Source organism: Cotesia typhae, unplaced genomic scaffold (genome assembly GCF_013202065.1).
Source record: "Cotesia typhae breed Kobodo isofemale line unplaced genomic scaffold, CoteBio_Ctyphae contig_48, whole genome shotgun sequence".
In the NCBI taxonomy this organism is placed as follows: domain Eukaryota; kingdom Metazoa; phylum Arthropoda; class Insecta; order Hymenoptera; family Braconidae; genus Cotesia; species Cotesia typhae.
In genome coordinates this window covers 4,900,001-4,923,170 of record NW_027423756.1, presented here as the reverse complement: position 1 = coordinate 4,923,170, position 23,170 = coordinate 4,900,001, and the positions used below count along the sequence as shown (strand labels likewise).

Sequence of the window (23,170 nt, the reverse complement as noted above, 5' to 3'; positions counted from 1 at the left end):
GACTCCGTGATATCTTTAAACACGTTTGTAGTCTCCATTTTATTAAAGTATATATTTTTTTAATAATTATTAAATAAACGTATTACAAAAAATAATAGTCTTTCAACGTCTTTCATTCTTTCACACACTGGGCTTTTAGTAACGTTTTTTGCCGGTTTAGACAGGTACATAGCTTAGTCGCTTAACAACAAAGAAATAATTGAGAAAAAACGCGGGAACAATATAGTAGAATCAACTTCCCCCACTTCTACCAGAGGTCACTGAAGTTGTTGATAATGTGGCGGTCCTGCCGCCTCGGTCACATAATTTGTTGTATAGCCCCCAAATTGGCTATAGTAAATTTATGGAATTCTTTTAATTCGCCCGTTGGAACGCGGTTGGGCGTTCAACTCGCAGTAAATAGATTAAGGCGGGAGAATAGATTTAAATTTGAATGATTAAATATAAATTATATATATAAAATGAATTTAAAACACTCAGATTATTTTAGTTTAATTTAGATTTGCATTGCGCGCAAATCTATCGTTTATTATTTAATGGTTTACAAACTACCAGTACCGACAATAATTTCAGGAAAAATAAAATTTCGCGTGACGGACTACAGTCTTGCTTCTTGATAAGTTAAGTGTCCTCCAGTTCCTTGGTTTTCGACTCCCCCGGTTGAGAATTCATTCCCTGGGGGGTGGGAGAGTCCTAGAGGGTAGTGAGGGTAGTTGCGCGCGCCTCTGCAACTCCTGTCTTCAGTTAGCATCGCTCCTCGAGTTGGCAAAATAGGTCCACGTTGAAATGACGTCACGATGGCTCATGACGTTCCCAAGGTTGATTGCAGCCAGTATGGATGTCTGGTTTTTATTGCCTAGTCTTAGGTATTCGAGTATTCCCTTTTTAGCGAACGTTTTGGAAAATAAGCCGCTTAAGGATTATGACAATAAAATAAATGGAAATTACTGGGTTTTCCCAGTCTGTAAAGAATATTCCAAAACGTTCGGTATTTTATTCTAAGTGACCATTACATTTAACGTAAACTTATTTTAACAAAGTAGTTTTTTTTTGTATGTCTAAATTACAGAACCGCAATAAAGTTTTGTAGGTTTTTTTCTTGGGAATTTTCGTTGATTATAAATTGGTCTATACCCTAAAATTTATGATAGAAAAATTCCCATACTAAACAATAGAATTTAAAATAGAAAAGTTTAAAATATTTAAAGATTTTTATATTTTTTTTTTTATCGATATTATTACAATTGAAAATACATATATTTTAAATCTTACAGGGTTTTTCCAGAGAGCGTTGTGATCAATCCTTTCGGATTCACAACAAATTTCAAGTAAATAAATTGTGATAAGTGAAATAAATGAATTAATACGGTAAAATAAATAATGAACAACTGTTATAATAAAAAATTAGTGGAAAAAAAGTACTGTAGAATTAAATAAAATTTCGCAACCTCAAAAAACCGTTCTGCTTACAGTAAACACAGTCGGTAGTCTGGCGCTCCGTTTACAACGGGATTTTTGAACGGACCTTGGCGCCAGATTCTACCGAATCTGTGGATAATAATAATAATGATATTATTTGCAAGATTAATTTATTCAATGATATTTATTCACTTATTCTTTACATAGAAAAGTACTTAGTGTCTAACTCTATATTAGTCAGGTCACAATTGAGATCCATAATCATAATATATCACAATAATACCAAATCACGCCACAGCTATGGCGTATCAAAAGGCGGGAGAATTTGATGACTGTTGATAATGTAAATTTCACGTCAGCTGTATTGGTAAAACAGAAATCTTTAAATGAAACAGAGAGTGCGTACCCTGATAGCCACCTTACCTATAACTTACTGTCAATCTACGTCCGCAATTTGAAGCAAACTTGACGGAAAGAGTTGGCAAAGCGAGCGATTACCTATTAGTTACCTATAACTTACTCTGCAAATAGACGTCAAAACTTGCTGTACAAGTATTTCCTTCAAATTGTAGTAAAGTTGAAAGGAAATTTAACTACAAGTTTGATTGTTAACTTGTATTCAAGTTGCGGCCGTAGATTTCCGTCAATTTGCTTACAACTGTTGTTGAAAGAAGAATTACTGCCAACTTGATGTATGAATTAACCGTAACTGCTGGAAGTCAACACTTACTGAGAAAGCGCTGGCTATCAGGGTAGCTTTTGGCTCTAATAATTGAAGTGTTGAAAAATTTATTTATACAAAACATTACAATAATAACTTATTATTGCAAGTAAAATAATGTTATAAAAATTATATTATATTAATCATCACTAATTAAAAATTATTATTCAATGAAATTTTTTAAATGAAGCTTTTTTTTTTTATTTTATACTCAACTTTTTTTTCAATAGATATTAATATTTATTTATTATTAAATTTAACAAAATTTAATTTATGATTTTTTTTATTAAATTTAAAAAACTGTTTATGATAAAAAGGGTTAATCTTGATTATAGACTTGATTACATTTTCTTACGGAAAGTAGCCTTTTTCAAATCTCACTTCGTGGTCGCAGGCAGGACATCTTGAAGCACCGCTTCCAATGATTTCTTTGCAACAGTGCTGACAAAAACGAATGTGTAAGCACGGTACACACACAATTGATATCCACAGATTCGGTAGAATCTGGCGCCAAGGTCTGTTCAAAAATCCCGTTGTAAACGGAGCGCCAGACTACCGACTGTATTTACTGTAAGCAGAACGGTTTTTTGAGGTTGCGAAATTTTATTTAATTCTACGGTACTTTTTTCCACTAATTTTTTATTATAACAGTTGTTCATTATTTATTTTACCGTATTAATTTATTTATTTCACTTATCACAATTTATTTACTTGAAATTATTAAATTTTATCAGCACATACTATAGCGCGCTCACGAATTTCGATCCTGACTTTTTTTTAGGCTCACTGAATTTGGCCCCACTTTTTCGATTTTCGGATTTTTTTATTTTTAATTGTTTGTTCGTCGTTTGTTCGTTAATGTTCGAGTGTAAAAATTGTTTGTTCGTCTTTTATTTATTTATAAATAATTAAACAAATGGTCACCCTTAAGTTGGCCCCCTTACTAGATATCTTTATTTTTATCGCTCAGATTAATTAATTTTGATCAATTATCGTTTGTTCGACGACTATTGGTGATTGTTCGATCATAAAAACAATTAAATTCCCAATTATTAATTATTTTATATATCTAATAAGCAGACCATCACCTCACGCCTACATTGCGCATGCGCCAGCAGTTTAATGGCGATTGAGCGACGCATAGTGCATATCATGTAAAAAAATGACATTATAAATAATGCTCCATTTCGAATATCATCAAATAATACGATTTGAATGAAGTATTTATTCAACAGTATGAGTACCTCGATTAACTATAAAGGTATTTAATTCTAATTAGAAAATATTGTAAGTAGTTCCGATAGTGGTAAATTTTATAGAGTTAACATGTGTATATGTGTAAATTTAGACAAAACCGTAAAAGTAGAAGTGATATCTCACACTCCAACGATAGAAAATGTGACTGTAATTCTCACGAAAATCAGTGGCATTTTCAAGGTTCCCAAGGACGTCGAGGTGGGTGTGGAGGTAGCTGTAGCAACTGGATTCAACATTATTTTCCATGGTTGTGGACGATGAAAACGTTATTCTGACTCTAAAAATCAACAGGGTAATGCTGTTAGTGAACCCAAGAATAATATAAAATTCAATAATGATTACAATATTAGGTAAATTAATACTGAAATAATTCAAAAAATTTAGTTAAGCATTCTAATTATATTACTATTTCGTCGGTGATGATTATTTTTACTATTTTTTATTCATAGATTTTTATACTATATAAACTGATTTATCAGTTTAGATTACGATTGGCCAAAATAAAAGTTGATGTTGATACCAAGAACGAGAAAAAAATATGACAGTACAGATGAAACTGAAGTTGGTGAAAGAGAACCTGCAGAGGAAACTGATGTTAATCACTACGGCAAAGTCAAATCGTTATTTGATGATATTAACTGTGATGGCGACGGGGAGAGTGAAAAGTTAGTATTGATTTCAAGTGTATTTTCTTTTTTTTAAATTAAGAAATTAACCTCAAGTTTTTAACGTTAATATTTTATTATTTTCATTATATAAAAAAGAGACCGTTGTACAAAAATAGCGATCAATCTTAAATTGATAAAAGTTATTTTATTTGGAAAAAGTAATTAATAATTTTTCTTGTAACAAGTCTATCAAAAATTCGAAAACTTTGTAACAATGAAAAATCAAAATTAACTTCCTCACAAAAAATTTTTATTTCCCGATAGAAAATCTCAGCATTCGAATTGACGAACCAAGCGTAAGTTGAAATGAAAAACGAAGTATCCTGTTGGCTGGGTTCTAGATGACTGCATTTTTCATGGACGTGGACGATAAGAGCATGGTGGTACTTATCCTCCAAATCAAAAGGGTAACGCTGGCAATAAACCTTTAAGTATTCTAAAATTTAAAGTGATTTTGAGGAACTTAATTTCAACTTCGATAACTCAGGTAAATTTTCATTAGCACTACTACTTATTACACTAAAAAAAAGGTTTGCTTGAACTACGAAAATTTTTCGAAAAAATCATGTATTTTGGTACTAAAAGACAATTCCTTAAGACAAGGATATTTCATTCCAGCCAAGATAAAATTCATTTTCCTAATTATTATCTTGAGTCGAGAAAATTAGTTCTTCAATAATAAAATTTTGTATTCTATATACTTATCATAAATTGCCCTTATAGATAACGTAAAATTTGTGCTGGATTCCTTTTAATGATTGAGTTGAATGATAAATATGAATATCATGCTATATTAATTAGATATATTTATTAAAACTACTTTTTAATCAATGGCGTTTAATTTATATCATAATCGTTCACTTCTTCATTATTCTTTATTTTTTTTAATAAGAATTAAAAGATGTGATGATCCATGTTAAAATTAAAAAAAAAAAAAATTGATGCTGACATTGAGAATGAAAAAAAAAAAAAAAAGAATTACAACCGCCCTTTAATTATTGACGTTTGGCTTATGCACATAGCGCACATATTTTTTAATAAATTTCATTTTAAATGTTAATGATTTTTATTTAGATCACGACTGGCTGAATAAAATAGATGCTAGTATGGAAAATGAGGATAAAATTGACATTGCATTTAAGACTGAAGCTAGTGAACGAGGACCTGGTGAGGAAGCTGATACTCTCCATGATAAAGCTAAATCGTTTCTTATCAATATGTAGCCATCAACATGAGTATGGGGTCAGTATTTTTCATACTATATTTATTTATTTATTTATTTATTTTTACACATTCATAATCATTTGGTAGTTTAAATGTATTTAACTATACCTATTCAGTAATTAAATTAAAGCTTATCTGTTCTTAGTGTAAAAATTAATTATTGTACAATTCTTGTTTATTTATTTAATTATTATTGCTAAAAATTTTAATTATCGATGAAGTGGAATTATCACATGCCGGTATAGTAAAATTTGATTTTATCGTGGAAAAATTTGACAAATTTGTTATTTTATAACTAAAAATAACAAATAACAAATGAATTAAAAGTGTGATGAGTTACAGCTTTAAAAAAAAAAATTTTTTCGAAAATTCACCTTTAATTGATCGTCAGTTATTATTATACATATATTATTATACTTGTAGTGCTGACAGCTTTAACAAATGACAACTACGTCCGTTATATTATTGTATAGATATATTGTTGCTTCCATTGTTGTAAGAAAATTTACCAACTAAGTTAGGTGTAAAAGGTTAATATTAAAAAATTTTTTTATCTGATTATTTAATTAATTTTTTTTTTTTTTTTTTACAGGCAGCTTTCGAGTAACTTATTATGCCACCTGTAGCAGCTGTGCCGGTCGATTTAGCTGTGAAAGTATTAAAAAATACATAGCTCATTTCGCCAATGATGAATTTCCATTATGGAAGTCAGAAATCTGGAAAAAAATTGCAAACGATCCTGAGCTAGAGGGTAAATGGTCTATTGATAGCGTGAGAACGAATGTTAGAGAAGATAGAAGAGGAATTTTGAGTGAAGCCAGAAGACAGTGTGGTATCACTGTAAATATTATATCTAATAAAAAATCAAACGTAAATGAAAATTGTGACATCTCAGAAGAATCAGATGAAGATTGTAACGAGGATGATTTTAATGAAGAATCAGATTCTGAGAATGATGATATTTATAAGCATGAATATTTTACAGTAGAAATTTCCCGGGATCTGTGGAATGAAATACACAACCTTGAGCCTCTGGTTTACAAAGGTCGCAAATATATTGGGTTTAAACCCAAGGTGTGGACTAATGCAGTATCTAATGCTTTTTGGAAGCAGCACCATTTAAAGTGTGCTTTCGTGTTTAAAAGAGGCAGAATTACTGAAAATGGAAGAAATTATGCGACTATAACCGGACGCTGTAGAGCTAAAAATTGTCACAATCCAGTGAAAGGAATAATTAAAGACTGTCCTGGAGAGGTCGGGCCCGTATATATTAAAATGTTTTGTCGTGATACTCGTTTCGTAAAACACGAAGATGTCAAAAGACCACTTAACGGAACAGAACGTGTGAAAGTACAAGCAGAACTTTTGAAAACTCGTGCTTCTGCTTGGAGGAAGGATAAAGCCAAAGATTATATAGATCCGGGAGATACTGGTTCGCCGTTTGTGTATGATTCGAATACTCTGCATCAAGCGAAGAAAGAAGCTAGCAACAAGAAACTTGGTATTAAAACTGATGACACGCGAGATATGATTTTAGCGATTAGAAACATGAATGTTGATCCGTCTTATGTTAATTCTATTTTGGCGATTGGTGATACACCATTTTATGTATTTTATGCAACTCCAACGCAGTTTCAAGCATACAGTGAATATCAACGCACACATCGGCAATATTCGTGTGTATGTATAGATGCAACCGGTGGTGTTGCAAAAACTCATCGATTCAAGAGGCGACAAGACAGGTTATATTTTTTGTACGAAATTGTGATAAATTTTAATGGAACTTCAGTAGCCGTGTATCAAATGTTGTCGGAGGTACATGACACCTCTTTCATCGCTTTTGGCTCTCGCGATGGGTACAGAAAGTTAAATTACCCAGCCAAGCAGTTTCTGATGGCTCAAAAGCCCTCTTAAATGCGATGTCGATTGCTTTTAATAATAAAACATTAAAAGAATATATCAATTTTTGTTTTGAAACACTAATTACTGGAACTAATAAACGCCCCAATACGTTTATTAGATTAGATACTGCACATTTCATCCATTCCGTGTCTAAGTGAAAGTGTTTTGAATCAGCATTAAGTAAAATAGTTAAGACTTTTTTTATCCGTTGCATAGCGCTAATTGTTGACTGTCGAGATTTAAAACAACTGGAAGAAATTTTTATTTTAATGTTAATTGTTGCGAACACAGAGTTTGAAGATTCAATAATTGCTGTTGATAATAACTGTATGACCCCTTTAGACGCCAGAAAACGCTTGGAGGGATTTATTTCTGATAAAAACATTAAAGTCGCAGACAGTGATTTAGATGAACCTGATTCGGACGACAAAATTCTTCTGGATAAGCTTTCTAATTTTGATACAGATCACCTCGGTTGGTCTGTCTCCATTTTAACGTGGGTTGATAATTTAAGTCAAAAAGCTAATACAATTATTTTTACTGGGTCGAATCTAAATAGCTTTCGTGTACGTGGTTTATATGACAGACTACTAGAAAAAATTAAAGAGTTTCCAATTTTTACAAATATTTGCACCCCAGAGACGATGTCTAGAGGAACATCTTGTTTCGTAGAAGGTGACTTTAAAGATTTAAAATTGGATTTAGAGCAACAAGTTAAATTACCTACTACGATTCTTAAATTTTTAAAGCTTCACATATCACAATTATTAGGTGGCATTTGTATATTTCGAGCTAAAGTCAATAAGTTAATTGTCGATAATCAATTTAAGGATGACATGAATGAATGTGAACACGGAAAATGGTTTGAAAACTGGAAAGGGCAAGGAAAGGAAAAAACTGCTAGAAATGCATGGACAGCTTATGAAAATCCAACAAAAGAAGAAAATGATGAAAAAATGATAACGATGTTATATTTGTTAATAGTGAAAGCACAAATAACGATTGCTCAATTTCCCATGATCATGGTTATTCGATTAAATCGGAGAACTTGGAAAACGTTTCATCATCGACACAAATCACAGAAATTAGTCCAAATGAAAACAATCATAATGATAACAAGAAAAACGTAAATATTACAACTGACTTACCTTCTATTGAAGTAAATAATGATTGTTTACTTAAAGCTGTAGAAGAGATAAATAAGAATAAGATGAACAATAAAAAAGAAACCAAATATTTTCAGAATTATCCTGAAGTAAAATTCCAAAACAATTTAATTAATGAAAAAGTTAAAAAAATTTTTGTTTTAAATAATGGCAATTTATCTGGTTCGGTTTTTTTCAGTAAACAAAATTGGATAGTATACAATACGTGTCCTTTTGACACGATTGTTCAAGTATTATTTCATAGTGCACTAGAACATCCAAACTTTCATGAATTTCACACACAATCTAATATTCCAGTTTTTAAATTTTTATCAGATTTTATGAACAGTGGGCCATCTAAAAAAATTTATGAAAAGAGACTATCACTACTGCATCCATTATACATTGGAACAATTGATGGGAAATTGCAGAAGATATCTGACAAAGGTTCGAAAAGCTCTGTGCTATGTCAGACTATTAATTGTCAAGACAATATTATAAATTTGTGGAAGACATTGTTGCAAGAGGTACCTGGAGTACTTGAAGAGATGACGTGTTCGAATCCAGGTTGTGGTTACTCTTACACAAAAATTTTACCAGTTCTATTCGTTAACCATAGTGTAATAATCAAAAAGGATTCTCTTCATTGGAAAAAGCTCTAGATTTTCATCCAAAAATTTTTAATGTTTCGTGTTCATTGTGTAAATCTGTGAAACAAACGCGTCATTATACTCCTAAAGAGTGCATTTTTATTGAATTAGATATTCGTGGAAGTAGCAAGGAATCATCTGGACGTACCTGTACATTAAACGAACTTCCAGCTAAAATTACTTTGAAAGCTCACAATAAGGATGCAATTTATATTGACTTATGTTACCGGTTAATTAACCTTATTTTATATTATTTTTACATGTATGTATTTAGAACTAAAAATTATTATTCTATGTAAATTTTCAGATTGTCTGGAGTAGCAGCTTATGATGTCGGTCATTATTTTGCATACTGTAGGAAAATATCAGGTAGTTGGAAAAAATTCAATGACCTCAAAGTGAAACCTGAGTATGTGTCACCTAGCACTCGATTGCAGCCTCACGGAGTTTTTTATGTTTTAGAACCACAATGAGTCATTCAATTGAGATTTTTTAACGAGTAAAAGAATGTTATGTTCTTGTAATTTTGTTTTTATACTTTTAAGAAAAAATGACCAATGATAAATAGTAATAATGATAAGCAACTATAGTTAACATTAAAATATAGTATTTTTAGATTAAATATGCAATATTAAGTTTCGATCTTTAATTTTAAAAATTTTAAGCTAATTTTTTTTTAAATATAAACTTCAAAATATTTGAATTTATAATTGTGTGACTTATCTTTATCATTTTCACATTGTTATTCAAGTAATATAGATTCTTTATTAATTAATTCAATCTGCTTAATTTTTATTATCTTTCATTGAGTAATTAATTAAAATCTTAAAGTAAATTAGAAAAAGATAAATTATTTGACTTCAGTGTCTCAATACTTATATAATTTATTTTTCTGAATGTTTTGAAATGAATCTTCACTATGTGGTATCTTATAAAAATAACTTTAGTATTTTGACTTGGTTTTTAACTAAGAATGAACATTGATTTGTATAATTACCAAAATTATTTAAGAAATGAAGAAGTTTGGATTAAGGGGTAACGGTAGTAGAATTTTGGCAAGGCGGCCGCCATGTTCTTTTTAGATGCCACCACTATTAATGACATCTGACGGCGAGAAAAATAAATATTTGAGGAGAAATGATGAGTAGCGCGAAGTTGATATAAAAATAACTGCGTTATCGACAAAGATAACTAGATAAGGCAGATTCCGTTACTTGTAGAAAAAAAATTAATGAAAAAGTGAACATGTAAAATATAGAATAAATAATCGCGCTGCTCTTCATATCTGCTCTGACAAATAAAAAATACAATAATTATAATATAAAATTAATTTAAATTATATGACCTGACCTAATTTGAGATAATCTAATAAATTATTCACAAATTACATTCCACATAAAAATGTAAACCGGCATCTGATCAATATAATATATTCTAACATAAATTTTATTATATTTCACATAAAATTTATTTAAAACTAATAATCTGGCCTAATTTGACATAATATTAGCAATAATTTTATCCAAATTACAACTTACATGAAAATATAAGCTGGCATCCGATCGTTATAATTTACTCTTATATATAAACTTATCTAATTTTTAATATAGAATTTATTCAAAATCAGCGATCTGGCCTAACATGGAATAAAATAAAAAAATTTTATTCATATCACAGCTCAATCAAAAGTGTAAGCCGGCATCCGATCAATATATTCTTATTTAGACTTAAAATTATTATTTCAAAATCTATTTAAATCTGATGATCTGGCCTAATTTGGGAAGAAATTTAAAAAAATTTTACCCAAACTGTAGCTAACAATAAATTGTTAGCCGGCATTCGATCAGAAATAAATTAGCACGGAAAATAACAATAATATTTTACAAAATTAATGATCTGGCCTAATTTGACATAAAATTAGTAATAATTTTATCCAAATTATAACTTACATGAAAATATAAGCTGGCATTCGATCATTATAATTTACTCTTATATATAAACTTATCTAATTTTTAATATAGCATTTATTTAAAATCAACGATCTGGCCTAATTTGGGAAGAAATTTCAAAAATTTCACCCAAATTATAGCTAACTATAAATTGTTAGCCGGCATCGGATTAGAAAAAAACATTTCAATTATTTTACATAACAATTTTAACGTTACATGACCTGTATTTCAATATGTAAAATTCAACTCTTATAAGAGCTCAAATCCCTGCAGAAATTTTTCTCCACGATTTACTTGGTAACTCATGGCAGTAGCAGTTACTGTTGGTACTTCGTACTTCGAAATATGGAAGATTACGAACAACCAACATCCACTTGTATATTCGGCAGCATTAATTTTCAAGTTATGTTTCTGATTCAAAGCAAAATCTGAAAAAAATTATAATTATTACTAGGAATTTTATTTTTTCAAATTAATTTTTGAGACATTTTTAACCCTTATTAGTACATGTTAATTTTTTCGTACTTGTTAAAACTCAAGTGCTGAAATATTATGAAAAAATTAAATTATTTCCTCTAAAAAAGATTTGCCAATAAGACATCTAATTAAAAAAAAAAAATTAGAAAAGACGGTTGACCTTGTAGGCCAATCTTGTAGCTTACCGCTAATTTTATAGCTAAGACATCGAATTTCGCTCAGAGAAATGTGTTCGCTTGGTTTCTTGGTAGCTGAGACACTAGTAGTCATTAAAGTTGTACTATCGTTTTCTTTAATTATTTTGTTAATATTATTATCGTTGAGAATAACTGTGTGGCATATATGTAGTTTTCAAGCGTACTCCTAAATGGAAATTCACGTATAAATGTTCCAAAAATTCTGTGACTGGATAACGATACGTGTACGAATCTTATTACGATAAATGCAGCTGCTAAGTAACAAAGAATGTGGGAACTGCTACTTGCTTGAATGCCATTGACGTATACGTATATATATACTAGCTGACCCGGTGAACTTCGTATCACCTACAAAAATTTTTTTTTTTACAAATTTTGATTTGTGATTTTTAACTTGTAAACTCTAATTTATTTTTGTCAACAATTAACACTGGTCGTATTGTAGACGGTTAAGTTGGTATTAAGTTATTAAATGAAACTTGTTGGTCATTTTAATATGTTTTATGTGTTTTATTTATATAATAAATGTATAACAAATTATAGAGCCTTTGGCGCGTAACCAAACGATCCGGGTTCGATTCCCGGTCTGGGCTGTCCTAATTACTTTTTCAGTTACCGAAAATTCCTACTGAGTAAAGGTCCTCCCCTTCCCCCTTTATCCTTTATTTCCCCCAGTTCCCAAAAATTTGTCTTTAATGACAAATTTAGCTATTATATATATATATATATATATATATATATATATATATATATATATATATATATATATATATATATAAAGATACCCAAAGTATACTTGTACGTATCTTCCTGCATATTGGACAATTTTGTATATTCTTGCAACCTTGAGGCTCAAGCGTAACAATAGCGATTTCGATACAAAATTAACAATTTTTTATTTTTTAAGCTGAAATTTTTTTCAATTCCAAAATTCCAAAAATTTTTTTTTTCTAAACCATCCCTGAACTATAACGAACAAAACAAAAAAAAAAATTTTGAAAATCGGTCCAGCCGTTTTTGTGTTTTAGCGAGAGTAACGCACAGCAATTGATTTATATATATATATTGTGATGGTAAAAAGTGAGTGCGAGCGAGACGGCAGAGCAACAGAATTATTATTACTATTGTTATCATCGTTATTATTACTATTATTATTATTGTTATTATTACTATTGTCATCATCGTTATTACCACTATTATTACTATCATTATTATTACTATTATTACTATCATTATTATTACTATTATTATCGTTCTTGTCATTATTAATACCGGAGTATATTTAATATACTAAAGATGTTTTTTTTTATATATCATTGTTCATTTACATTTCTTTGTTTAATGAAAAAGTTTATTTAGTTTTAAATACTTGACTGAGATTTATTTTAAAATGCGCGCGAATGTTTGAGTACGCCACCGCGGCGAGAGATGGCGAAGAATTTCGCCGCTCGTTCGTTTGCAGTAAAAACCGACGAACTAATATAAGCGAAACTGCGTGGCGATAATTTTTGTTCTTTTAAAGAACAAAAATTTATTTACCTGAAAGAAAGAATTAATTGAATTCTCGAACAGATTCAAAATATCTGAATAATTATTCAATTGATTACTTTCATTGGGAAATTATTTTGGTGAAAATTATTATTTAGCAAATGTTATTTTTTTTTTCTAAGTCCCGAACGACTTTTGTATGGAATTGATTTGGTATGAAATTTATTGTAATCTGTTGAAATTAATGAGTGAATTTAATATTTGATCAGATTTAAATAATTAAAAAATCTGAAGTTTGGCGAAGAGCGATAGATGGCGATAATTTTCCCAGATCTTTCACTCTTGGAGAAAGGTCTGGGAAATGCCAAAAGCGATATTTATCGACGGGAAAAAAAACCAAGTTTCCCAGTGGTTATAACCTTCCCAGTAGAAGACCATTCACTAGGAAGTAATCAAGGAACTCGTACCTTGTCTCCGACCAGGAACCAGGTAAGTGCTGACTTGTCCATTGGGGGAAATTTGGCCACCGGGAAGGGTTGCTTTCCAAGCACCCAGCCTGGACTAGGGGCAAGTAGGGCCGGGAAGGGTTGCTTTCCAAGCACCCGGAGGGAACTAGGGGCAAGTAGGGCCGGGAAGGGTTGCTTTCCAAGCACCCAGAGGGAACTAGGGGCAAGTAGGGCCGGGAAGGGTTGCTTTCCAAGCACCCAGAAGGGACTAGGGGCAAGTAGGGCCGGGAAGGGTTGCTTTCCAAGCACCCAGACGGGATTAAGGGCAGGTAAGGTCGTGCAACCATCGGTAAAATAGGAATACTACTGCGTAAAGGTAGTAGATAGAGTTTGGCCACCAGATGGCACTAAAAAACGGGAAAACAAAAACGGTGTGTGTGGGTTATGTACGATATAGTAATGTTTGATATAAAGGTTGTAAATTTTATAAGTTAAATTTCGATATTTGTTGCTTGTTGTTTTAAATAAATAGAGTACCAAACATAATCAGGCTCAAATCTCATTTATAAGTAATAAGCTATCCCTAAAAAGATCCTGGACTCCGGCGAGATTTCATTCGAGCTAGGGAATGTAGAGACTTGAGGAAGTGTTATCCAAATCAACAACGATTAAAATTCACTTCTTTTGGGAAACCGGAAAAATACCCGTTACAATATATTATATCTTATCAGCTCTAATTATATAATATATGATTTCATACATTGTTATGTTCATAGATTCACATCATTGAAGTATACTCAACGAATTAAAAACACTACTTACTGGATTAATATCAGTTTCAGTGAAAAAATCCGTTTCGAAAATTTTTTTCAGATTTTTAGTAAAAATAACTGTCAATATGGTAGTCTGGTGAAGATATCTGAAATAATACAAAATTTTTTAATTCAATTTTTTTCAGTTCCGTCATTAAGCTTTCATGAAGAAACTTGATCATGCTTCGTTTAATTGTAATTAACACATTTTGATTGGCAATCACACCGCATTTTCTCAATTTAGTCGGCCATACGTTTTATTTTTTAATCAACTCAATTTTCGCAGTGATTCCACGACAGAGTCAACGTATGCAGGCGTATTCACTTGTAAGCAAATTGCATAACCGAACAGGAGAGGGCGTTTTATTGAAATCATAAACGATGTGCGGAGAATTTAAAAATTTCAAATAAAATACGTATGCCATGTTGATTTTACCTAACTTTTGTTAAACGTATCATAAAATAATATTTCATTAATTACATTTATGCATTTTATAGGTTGACTTACTTATAAATGTTGAAACATTAAAAGGATGTTCATGTATCCTGAAAAAATTTGAGGTACTCAATGACGCGCGCCAAGTACGATAAAAAATTTTTTCTTAATTTTTAAATTTTCAATAAATTTTTTTCAATTTTTTCAACATTATGACGGTTTCTTGGTATTTTTTTGTATTTAACTTTTTTTTGTATAGAATGAAAATTATTGTAACGAGTCTTATTTTTTTTTTGCAAAGTGCAGATGTTATTGAGATGAGTTTTATGAACGTGGACTTGGCGCAATTTTTAACAGTGAAACTGTTTTTGTTCGGATTAAAATATCCGTCGATAGAATCATAAGGAAATTCATTATAAATCTTTAAAAAACACTATTTAAAACATATAAGTTACTTAGATTTTTTAAAAATTACTTCAACTTTTTCAGAACAAAATTAATTCATGATTATAAACCTTTTTATTGAAAGTTCGCTTGTATGCTGACATAATAAGATCCGACTAAATACGAAGTGTTCTTTTTAAGAATTTTACTTCAGAATTTAAATTATTTAAATTTACAAAAACGGGTTCAATTAAGAAAAAAAGAAAAAAACATTTTTAACATCGTAAATATTTGTGAAAAACATTTTCTTTGTCATATCGATTGTAGCTGTGCTATCAGTTGTTGAATAGCGAATATTGCAATTTTGATAATTTAATTTATAAACTAGTAATTTTACAAATTTCAGTGATGATAGATCTATGAGTGAGAGGTCAGAGGTTCCAGCGAACCCTGAAATTTTAAAAAAATTATTTTATCATTCACAATCGATGAGTAGTGACTGAATTTACAATATAAGATTTACTTTTTATTTTACTGTATATTTCATGGATATTAAGGAAATAGATTGTAGTAAATATACTTTTTAGAAACATTGCTTTTCTAATTACGTTCCAAATGGATCTAGAAATTAAAAAAAAATTTTTTTGGAGAAAAGAAAAAAACGTACAATTAACTTTTGCAAAATCTTTGTTTTACCTGATTACAAATTAAAAAATAAATAAATAAATATAATGATTGCTAGCATTTGTAATTTAGCACACTACTTTATTTTTTTTACCACGCATGTGGAATTGAAAAAAAAATTGAGTATTTTTTAAATAAATAAATGACATTGTAATTTACTTGTTAGTATGTAATTAAGCACAATGAAAAATATAAAACGCATTTGCTTAAACTTGAAATCAAAAAATATTAGAAAACATCATTAAAGGTTTGTTTTTAATGAACTGACACTGAAGTTGACAGATATTAAAAATTTTTTTGGAATTTTATAATAATTAAATTATTAAAAAAAAAAAAAATTTATTAAAAAGTTTCACATGTGAAAATTAAAAATTACAAGTGAAAATTTTTAGAACCTTTTTTTTAATGTAATTAATTTGTTAAAAAAATTTTTAAAATTGACAGCTGACTGCTGACTTCAGTATTATTTAATATCTAAAAATGAATACTTTTAAAGCGTACACTTTTGGAGTTGAAACTGTTTATTGATGTTTCTGTTCATTTTGAATTTAGCGCTTTCAATCATGTGACTACAAATTTAGTACAGTGATTGGACAACTGGGGGCGCAACCGTCTGTAAGCTAAATTCCGGCAGCCATTGTTGCATTTTCTTATTAACAATTAGATGCATCATTGTTAGTGATGCTTGTAAAAAAGTTTAATAGAACAATACTGAAAATTGTAATAAATCATTGCCTATAGATCAAACTAAAAATAATCTGGATCATGGATATAAAATAAATGTGCACAATCACCGCAATTGTGAATAAGTCAAAAGAAGAGGAAATAAACAACGAGGTTAAGATACCAAAGAGATAACAATGTAAGTTTAGATTACAATGAAACTTCTGATGAATTTTCGACCACTTTAAAATGTTCAATGAAATAAAAAAATCTTCAAACTTATCAAGGGCTAATGACAATATATAAATTTTACAAGTTTGATTCGTTATTCTGATCAGGAATAATGATTTTGAATTTTCCGGAGAAAGAACCTGAGAAACGGCTGTCATATCTAAGGATACACTTTCATCACAGACAAGTATTTATAAATTTAATTAATTATATATTAAAAAAGCAATAAAATCACACTTTAATAGTAAATTCAATTAAAAGTAAAAATAATTTTTAATAAGTTTAAGGATAAAGATAACGTGAGTAATAAGGAAATTCATTTTGTTTTAAAAGCGTAGAGTACTCTTTAAAACATTTTTATGACTCTACTTTCAAGAATATTCGTGAATAAATTATTTATAAAAATTAATATCAAGCATATCACTTGTTTTTATTTTATATTTATTAAAAATTATTTTTGAAAATATAAATGTAATAAGTAAAACTTGTTGAAAATTGAATTTGACACGATAAAATTTAAATCCGATAAGTCAATGTATTTATACAATAATAATTGTACAATGGTGGTCATTAATTTAAGTATGTTTTTAATATTACTGGAAAATAGCCGTTTGTAAAATAGAATGTTTATTAACTCTAAATTTGGAAATCAGTTGGTAATGTCATTTGTAAAATTAGTCGCAAATAATAAATGATATTAATGAAATTTGCGAAACTGAAATTTCACCAAATACAAATTTAGTCATTCAAAAAATAACGAAAAACAAAAATCCGTAGCTACGTGAATTTAGCCAATTCTTACTGCAGAAACTTATTAAATTAGCCGATTGTAAATTTTGTGAAATGTAAAGGCATCTAAAAGGACTTCCATAAATTTAGTTTTTCTGAAAATTAAAGCAGATTCGACAGACTCATTCAAAAGTTATAAGAAGTTTGAAAACGGCTAATTTTACAATTCGTAAAGTTTACAATCGGTTAATTTTTAAAGTTTCTGCAGTAAGAATTTGCTAAATTCACGGAGCCACAGATTTTTGTTTTTCGCTACTTTATAAATGACTGAATTTATATTTGGTGAAATTTCCGTTTCGTTAATTTCATTAATATCATTTTTTATTTGCGACTAAATTTATAAATGACATTATCAACTAATTTTCAAATTTATAGTTTATAAACGTTCGAGTTTACAAATGGCTATTTTCCAGTAAACTTAAAAACATACTTAAATTGATGACCACGATTGTAAATGGAATTCAACCAGGTTCGAGTAATCAATACTTGTATTTCAACGATTGATATTTTTGTATCGATCATGGTGTAGTATTCCAATCAATGATAAAACTTAAGTTATGATTACCAGTATGCACGGAAAAAACAAGATTTAACTGTTTTCCACGTCGGATAGAACCTAGTTCTATCTATAGTAAAAAATGTACAGATGGTAACTACTTCTATGTAGATTATAGTGGGGGCAATCTTCGTTGAACTCAGTTCAATCCGAGATAGGATTCAGTTTTAGAGATCTCGGTTTTAGAGATTATATCACGGTTAAAAAAGTTTACATTTTTTTAACATCATTATAAAATTGTTATAATCATATAAAGGTATCAAACATCACAATAATCACATCACAACTAAAAAGGAGTACAGAGTTTAAAAATCAGTACTGATAATAATTTATAGCGAAGAAAGAAAATTTTTAACTTTTTGAAATTGATAAAAAGTAGTAATTATGCAAGGACTATTACCGGACCGGGTTTAAAAGTTGAAGGATGGATAAAATTTCAAAATAGCAAATTTTCAAAAAAATCGAAAATACATAAAATTTGGAAAGCACGACTAAAAACTTGCAATTAAAAAATCTCAATGGAAAATGATTTGAATTTTTTTCCTGAAAAGGGCATTTAAAAACGAAAATTATAAAAATAAATTGAATTCTAAACATTATTAAGTGTGTTATCTTTATTTTTCATGACAATCACCAGTGTACGCACGCTAGTGATTACGTTTTTTTTTTTTTTTTTTTTTTCCGATTCTAAAAGCTTCAACTGGCTCATCTTTATAAAGTTGACGTAAACCATTGAACATCAACTTAGTTGATGGTCAATCTGTGTTAACTGGGCATTCATAAAAAATGTTATTAAAAAATTAAATACAAATATTTCTCATTTTCAAATGAACGTATTAAATATTCATAGTATTATTTTTAATAATCAATAATATGCTATAATTCTCTTGATATTTCAATAATACGTTGGAAATTCTTGCTGTATCTATTGCTATATCATTTCATTAGCTCAACTACTACTTCTGAAGTGTTCGACGACTGAAGCTTGTCAGAATTGATTGTTCAGCTCTACAAACATATTTTAGACAAGTGAAATCGCAAGCAAAGTTACGATCTATAAATAATATATTAAATGCTCTCTCGGATCCTTTAGTAGAATTATATTTATGATTCTTATATTGGATTCTAGCCAAATTAACGAATTTAAACAAGCTTTTTTAACCCGACAAACTAATAATTGCTAATATGTATGATGAAGTCAAACTTATTTATCTTGATTTGCTAAAAACTTATATGGTACGAGATTAAATCAATAAAACTACGATAACCAAGATAAATCTATCAAATCAAGAACAGTTCTTACGTCTTAGAGAATATCTATCGAAGATCATCTGTCGTACTGTACTTAAAATTTCCAGAAATTAAAAACAATGCTCAATTGTATTGTTTATACGTTACTATTTATTCTTCATTTCGAACATTAGAGTTGTTGGTTAAAAATTTAACAATCTTACAGACACAATAATTTTATTGAAAGTAAAATAAGTTTACTGCCTGAACTCAATAATAATTTTCCACGAGTCTGCCAACACTGCATAATGTATCCAACATTTTTTCACTTTTCATTTAAAGTTTGCGAATGGAACAAATAAACAGTTAATAAATGGTGTATAAACGGTGTAAACACTTACATAATGTATAAAAAGTGAACTCAAGGCTAAAAGGGTTGATATTATAAATTCTAAAACGAAATTATTTTATGTCGGTATAGATGGTGTTCTACAGCAATAAATCCGATTATAGAGAACGAAAAAGCAATCGTAGTGTACATACGACCAACATTCAGTAAAGTTAATCTGCTGTTCGACTGTACTGCTTACTTGTAGTAGATAAATTTAGACAGCCACGTCCGCACAGATAGCTAATGTGTGTTGTTTCTTGGGTAAATACATAAAAATGTTGACGACTAAATAATCTTCAGCTTACCAAATGTCACGTTTAAAAATAAAAATAACAAAAAAGGTTTATCAGTATGATCATTCTGAGTATGAAAATATGGATTTCCGAAAAACAAACATCAATCGATTAATTATAACAGTTACAAATTACTAATCTAACTATGTTTCTGAAGCGATTAGTAGTGTGACCTTGCTGAGTTATTTGTCAATCATAAAATTGAATTATTTATATATATATATATATATAAAACACTATGTAAATTCTTGATAGTAGCTAAAAGCGAAATAGATCTGTAAAATTGTTCAATTTAATAGAATTGAATCTTGATCCGAAATAATAATAAGATACTCTAAAAGTTAACAATTAAGTTAAAAACTCAACGTGAAGTGGAGTAAATATATTTTTGCTTGATCGTAAGAACAGAATGTTCAAGTATATGAGTCGAAAGTAGATTATTTGAAAAGTAAAACTGAATCGTTTATGCGAGATTTGAGAAATATATTATTACAAATATAAGTGTCATTGCACATTATAATTATAGAACATATTTTGCACTTGTGAATTATAGAAGAGTTGATTAAATATATAAAAAAGAAGAAAATTAAATTATCACAAACACTATTGAATTGGAAAAAATATTTTGTAGACTTTCTAGCGCAAAAATTATTTGTTTAATGGATCAATCTTAACTTGACATAATAAATTGCAAGATGATTGTCACATGTTTTAATATCAGTCATAGAAATTATGTCGGTATAGTTGGTGTTCTAATGCAACAAAACCGATTGTAGATGGCAGGCAAGATAGCAATCATTATGGAATACGACAAACATTAAATAGTCTAAAACTGCTGGTAGGCTTTACGTCTTACTTATAGTCGGTAAATTTAGAAAGCCACAACTAAACAGATAACTATGGACTGGGGATTCATAGATAAATAAATGAAAATATTAGTTGCTTATTGACCTCCCGTTTATCAAATGCCATGTTTTGAGTCAAAATAACAAAAAACTTTTATCATTATAATAATTTTAAGTATAAAAATTTCTAAAATACAAACATTAATCGATAAATTATTACAGCTGTAAATGATTAATATGGAACCATATTTTCGGAGCGGTTAGTTGTATAACTATGTGTAATTATTTCTCAATCATAAAATAAAATTATTAATGTAGTAAAGTAACATGATGTTATGGATTGATTACAACTACAAGTGAAATAAGCAGATAAGTAGAATTCTCAAATTTTATGAATTAAATGTCGATACGCCTCTAATAATACGATATTCAAAAAATTTGTTAAATGATTCAAAATCAAAATTGAGTAATTTAATTATTTTTTTTCATCAGCAGACGAATATAGTTGATTTATTAGTGATTATGATGGAAAAAATCATAGTAAGTGGTTTACTCAAATTAAATGAATTCAACCAATTATTGATATATAAAATGAAATCTTTTTCCTCTTATTACTAATAAAATCAATAATAATATTTTTAACCTTTCATAACATGAAAGCTCAACATGTATAATTTTACAACATCAGATGTTAAGCAATTGAACAGCTGGGTATTACAGACGAATCCACCCAGAGTGGGGATAAGCTGAGTCACTTAATTTTTACTACCAGGTGCTCTTCATTGCTCGTATTTATATGAGAGAGTAGTCTGTTGAAAGAAGTAATATCAGCAGCGCACAGTATATAGTATGTATAGTATATTCAGTTAATACTTAAGTGCTGCTAGACTACGAGAGGATTATTATGTTTAGTATAAAAACAGTATATCTTTGAACGCATCACAGCCACGGGTCGATGTCTATGACTGAATGACTCCTATGTGGTAATCGCTTTGGCGTTTAAAATTGTGTACATTTTCATGTAGAATATGTACACTTATTCAATACTGAGTTATCGACTCATTTGTTTCCGAGCAAGAATATTATTATTATAATTGTAATATTAAAAGCACGTTTACGTGTAAATAACCAATTCGCTTAGAATTAATATCTAGCGAGAGTTGAAGTTTTTCAAAATCAGAGAGGATGTTTGAATATATCGTTTCACTTATACGTGAATAAATAGTTATTATCGACAAATTTAAAGTGTTGTTAGAAACTTATTTTCAAATCAGCACCGCTTTTACAACTGTTTAGTCTGACATTATATGATGAAAGCTAACATGTTTTGTATTAGTGTAAAAAGAGATTTCTAAATGTTTTATTTAATAAAACATGAACGAAGCTCCCTGGTTGATCCTGCCAGTAGTCATATGCTTGTCTCAAAGATTAAGCCATGCATGTCTTAGTACACGCCATATTAAGGTGAAACCGCGAATGGCTCATTAAATCAGTTATGGTTCCTTAGATCGTACCCACATTTACTTGGATAACTGTGGTAATTCTAGAGCTAATACATGCAAACCAGAGTTCCGACCAGAGATGGAAGGAACGCTTTTATTAGATCAAAACCAATCGGTGGCTCGTCCATCGTTAATTATGGTGACTCTGAATAACTTTTTGCTGATCGTATGGCCTTAGTGCCGACGACAGATCTTTCAAATGTCTGCCTTATCAACTGTCGATGGTAGGTTCTATGCCTACCATGGTTGTAACGGGTAACGGGGAATCAGGGTTCGATTCCGGAGAGGGAGCCTGAGAAACGGCTACCACATCCAAGGAAGGCAGCAGGCGCGCAAATTACCCACTCCCGGCACGGGGAGGTAGTGACGAAAAATAACGATACGGGACTCATCCGAGGCCCCGTAATCGGAATGAATACACTTTAAATCCTTTAATGAGGATCCATTGGAGGGCAAGTCTGGTGCCAGCAGCCGCGGTAATTCCAGCTCCAATAGCGTATATTAAAGTTGTTGCGGTTAAAAAGCTCGTAGTTGAATTTGTGTTTCATACTATTGGTTCATCGCTTCGCGGTGTTAACTGGTATGTTATGAAACGTCCTACCGGTGGGTTTAGCTGTAAAAGGCGACATCCAATTTAATCCTATCGCGGTGCTCTTAATTGAGTGTCGAGGTAGGCCGGTACGTTTACTTTGAACAAATTAGAGTGCTTAAAGCAGGCTTATTTCGCCTGAATACTGTGTGCATGGAATAATAGAATAGGACCTCAGTTCTATTTTGTTGGTTTTCGGAATACTGAGGTAATGATTAATAG

The 23,170-nt window shown here is 29.9% G+C and overlaps 1 protein-coding gene, 1 long non-coding RNA gene and 1 other non-coding gene across 5 annotated transcripts in view; 2 read left to right on the top strand and 1 right to left on the bottom strand.

Annotated features, from left to right (window-relative positions):
- The first annotated feature begins 7,115 nt into the window (after positions 1-7,115).
- Positions 7,116-9,526, top strand: LOC141529739 (uncharacterized). Its single transcript, XM_074246422.1, has 2 exons — positions 7,116-9,215; positions 9,294-9,526. The coding sequence occupies exon 1, from the start codon at positions 7,461-7,463 to the stop codon at positions 8,319-8,321; it is 861 nt and encodes a 286-aa protein (XP_074102523.1). The 5' UTR covers positions 7,116-7,460; the 3' UTR covers positions 8,322-9,215; positions 9,294-9,526.
- A 1,461-nt stretch (positions 9,527-10,987) lies between these two features.
- On the bottom strand, positions 10,988-20,173 carry LOC141529713 (uncharacterized). 3 transcript variants are annotated; one of them, XR_012479642.1, is made up of 4 exons: positions 19,402-20,173; positions 14,366-14,462; positions 11,598-11,957; positions 10,988-11,363 (listed from the first exon to the last, which is right to left on the bottom strand). It is a non-coding gene; the product is annotated as an uncharacterized LOC141529713 (long non-coding RNA). The 3 variants fall into 3 exon arrangements; XR_012479644.1 differs by having other exon boundaries at positions 19,730-20,173; XR_012479643.1 differs by lacking the exon at positions 14,366-14,462 and having other exon boundaries at positions 19,402-20,157.
- A 2,069-nt stretch (positions 20,174-22,242) lies between these two features.
- LOC141530280 (small subunit ribosomal RNA) overlaps positions 22,243-23,170 on the top strand; it is a 1,906-nt gene continuing 978 nt past the window's right edge. The window contains exon 1 of the ribosomal RNA XR_012479740.1: positions 22,243-23,170. This exon is cut by the window's right edge and continues 978 nt beyond it. This is a non-coding gene — a ribosomal RNA (small subunit ribosomal RNA).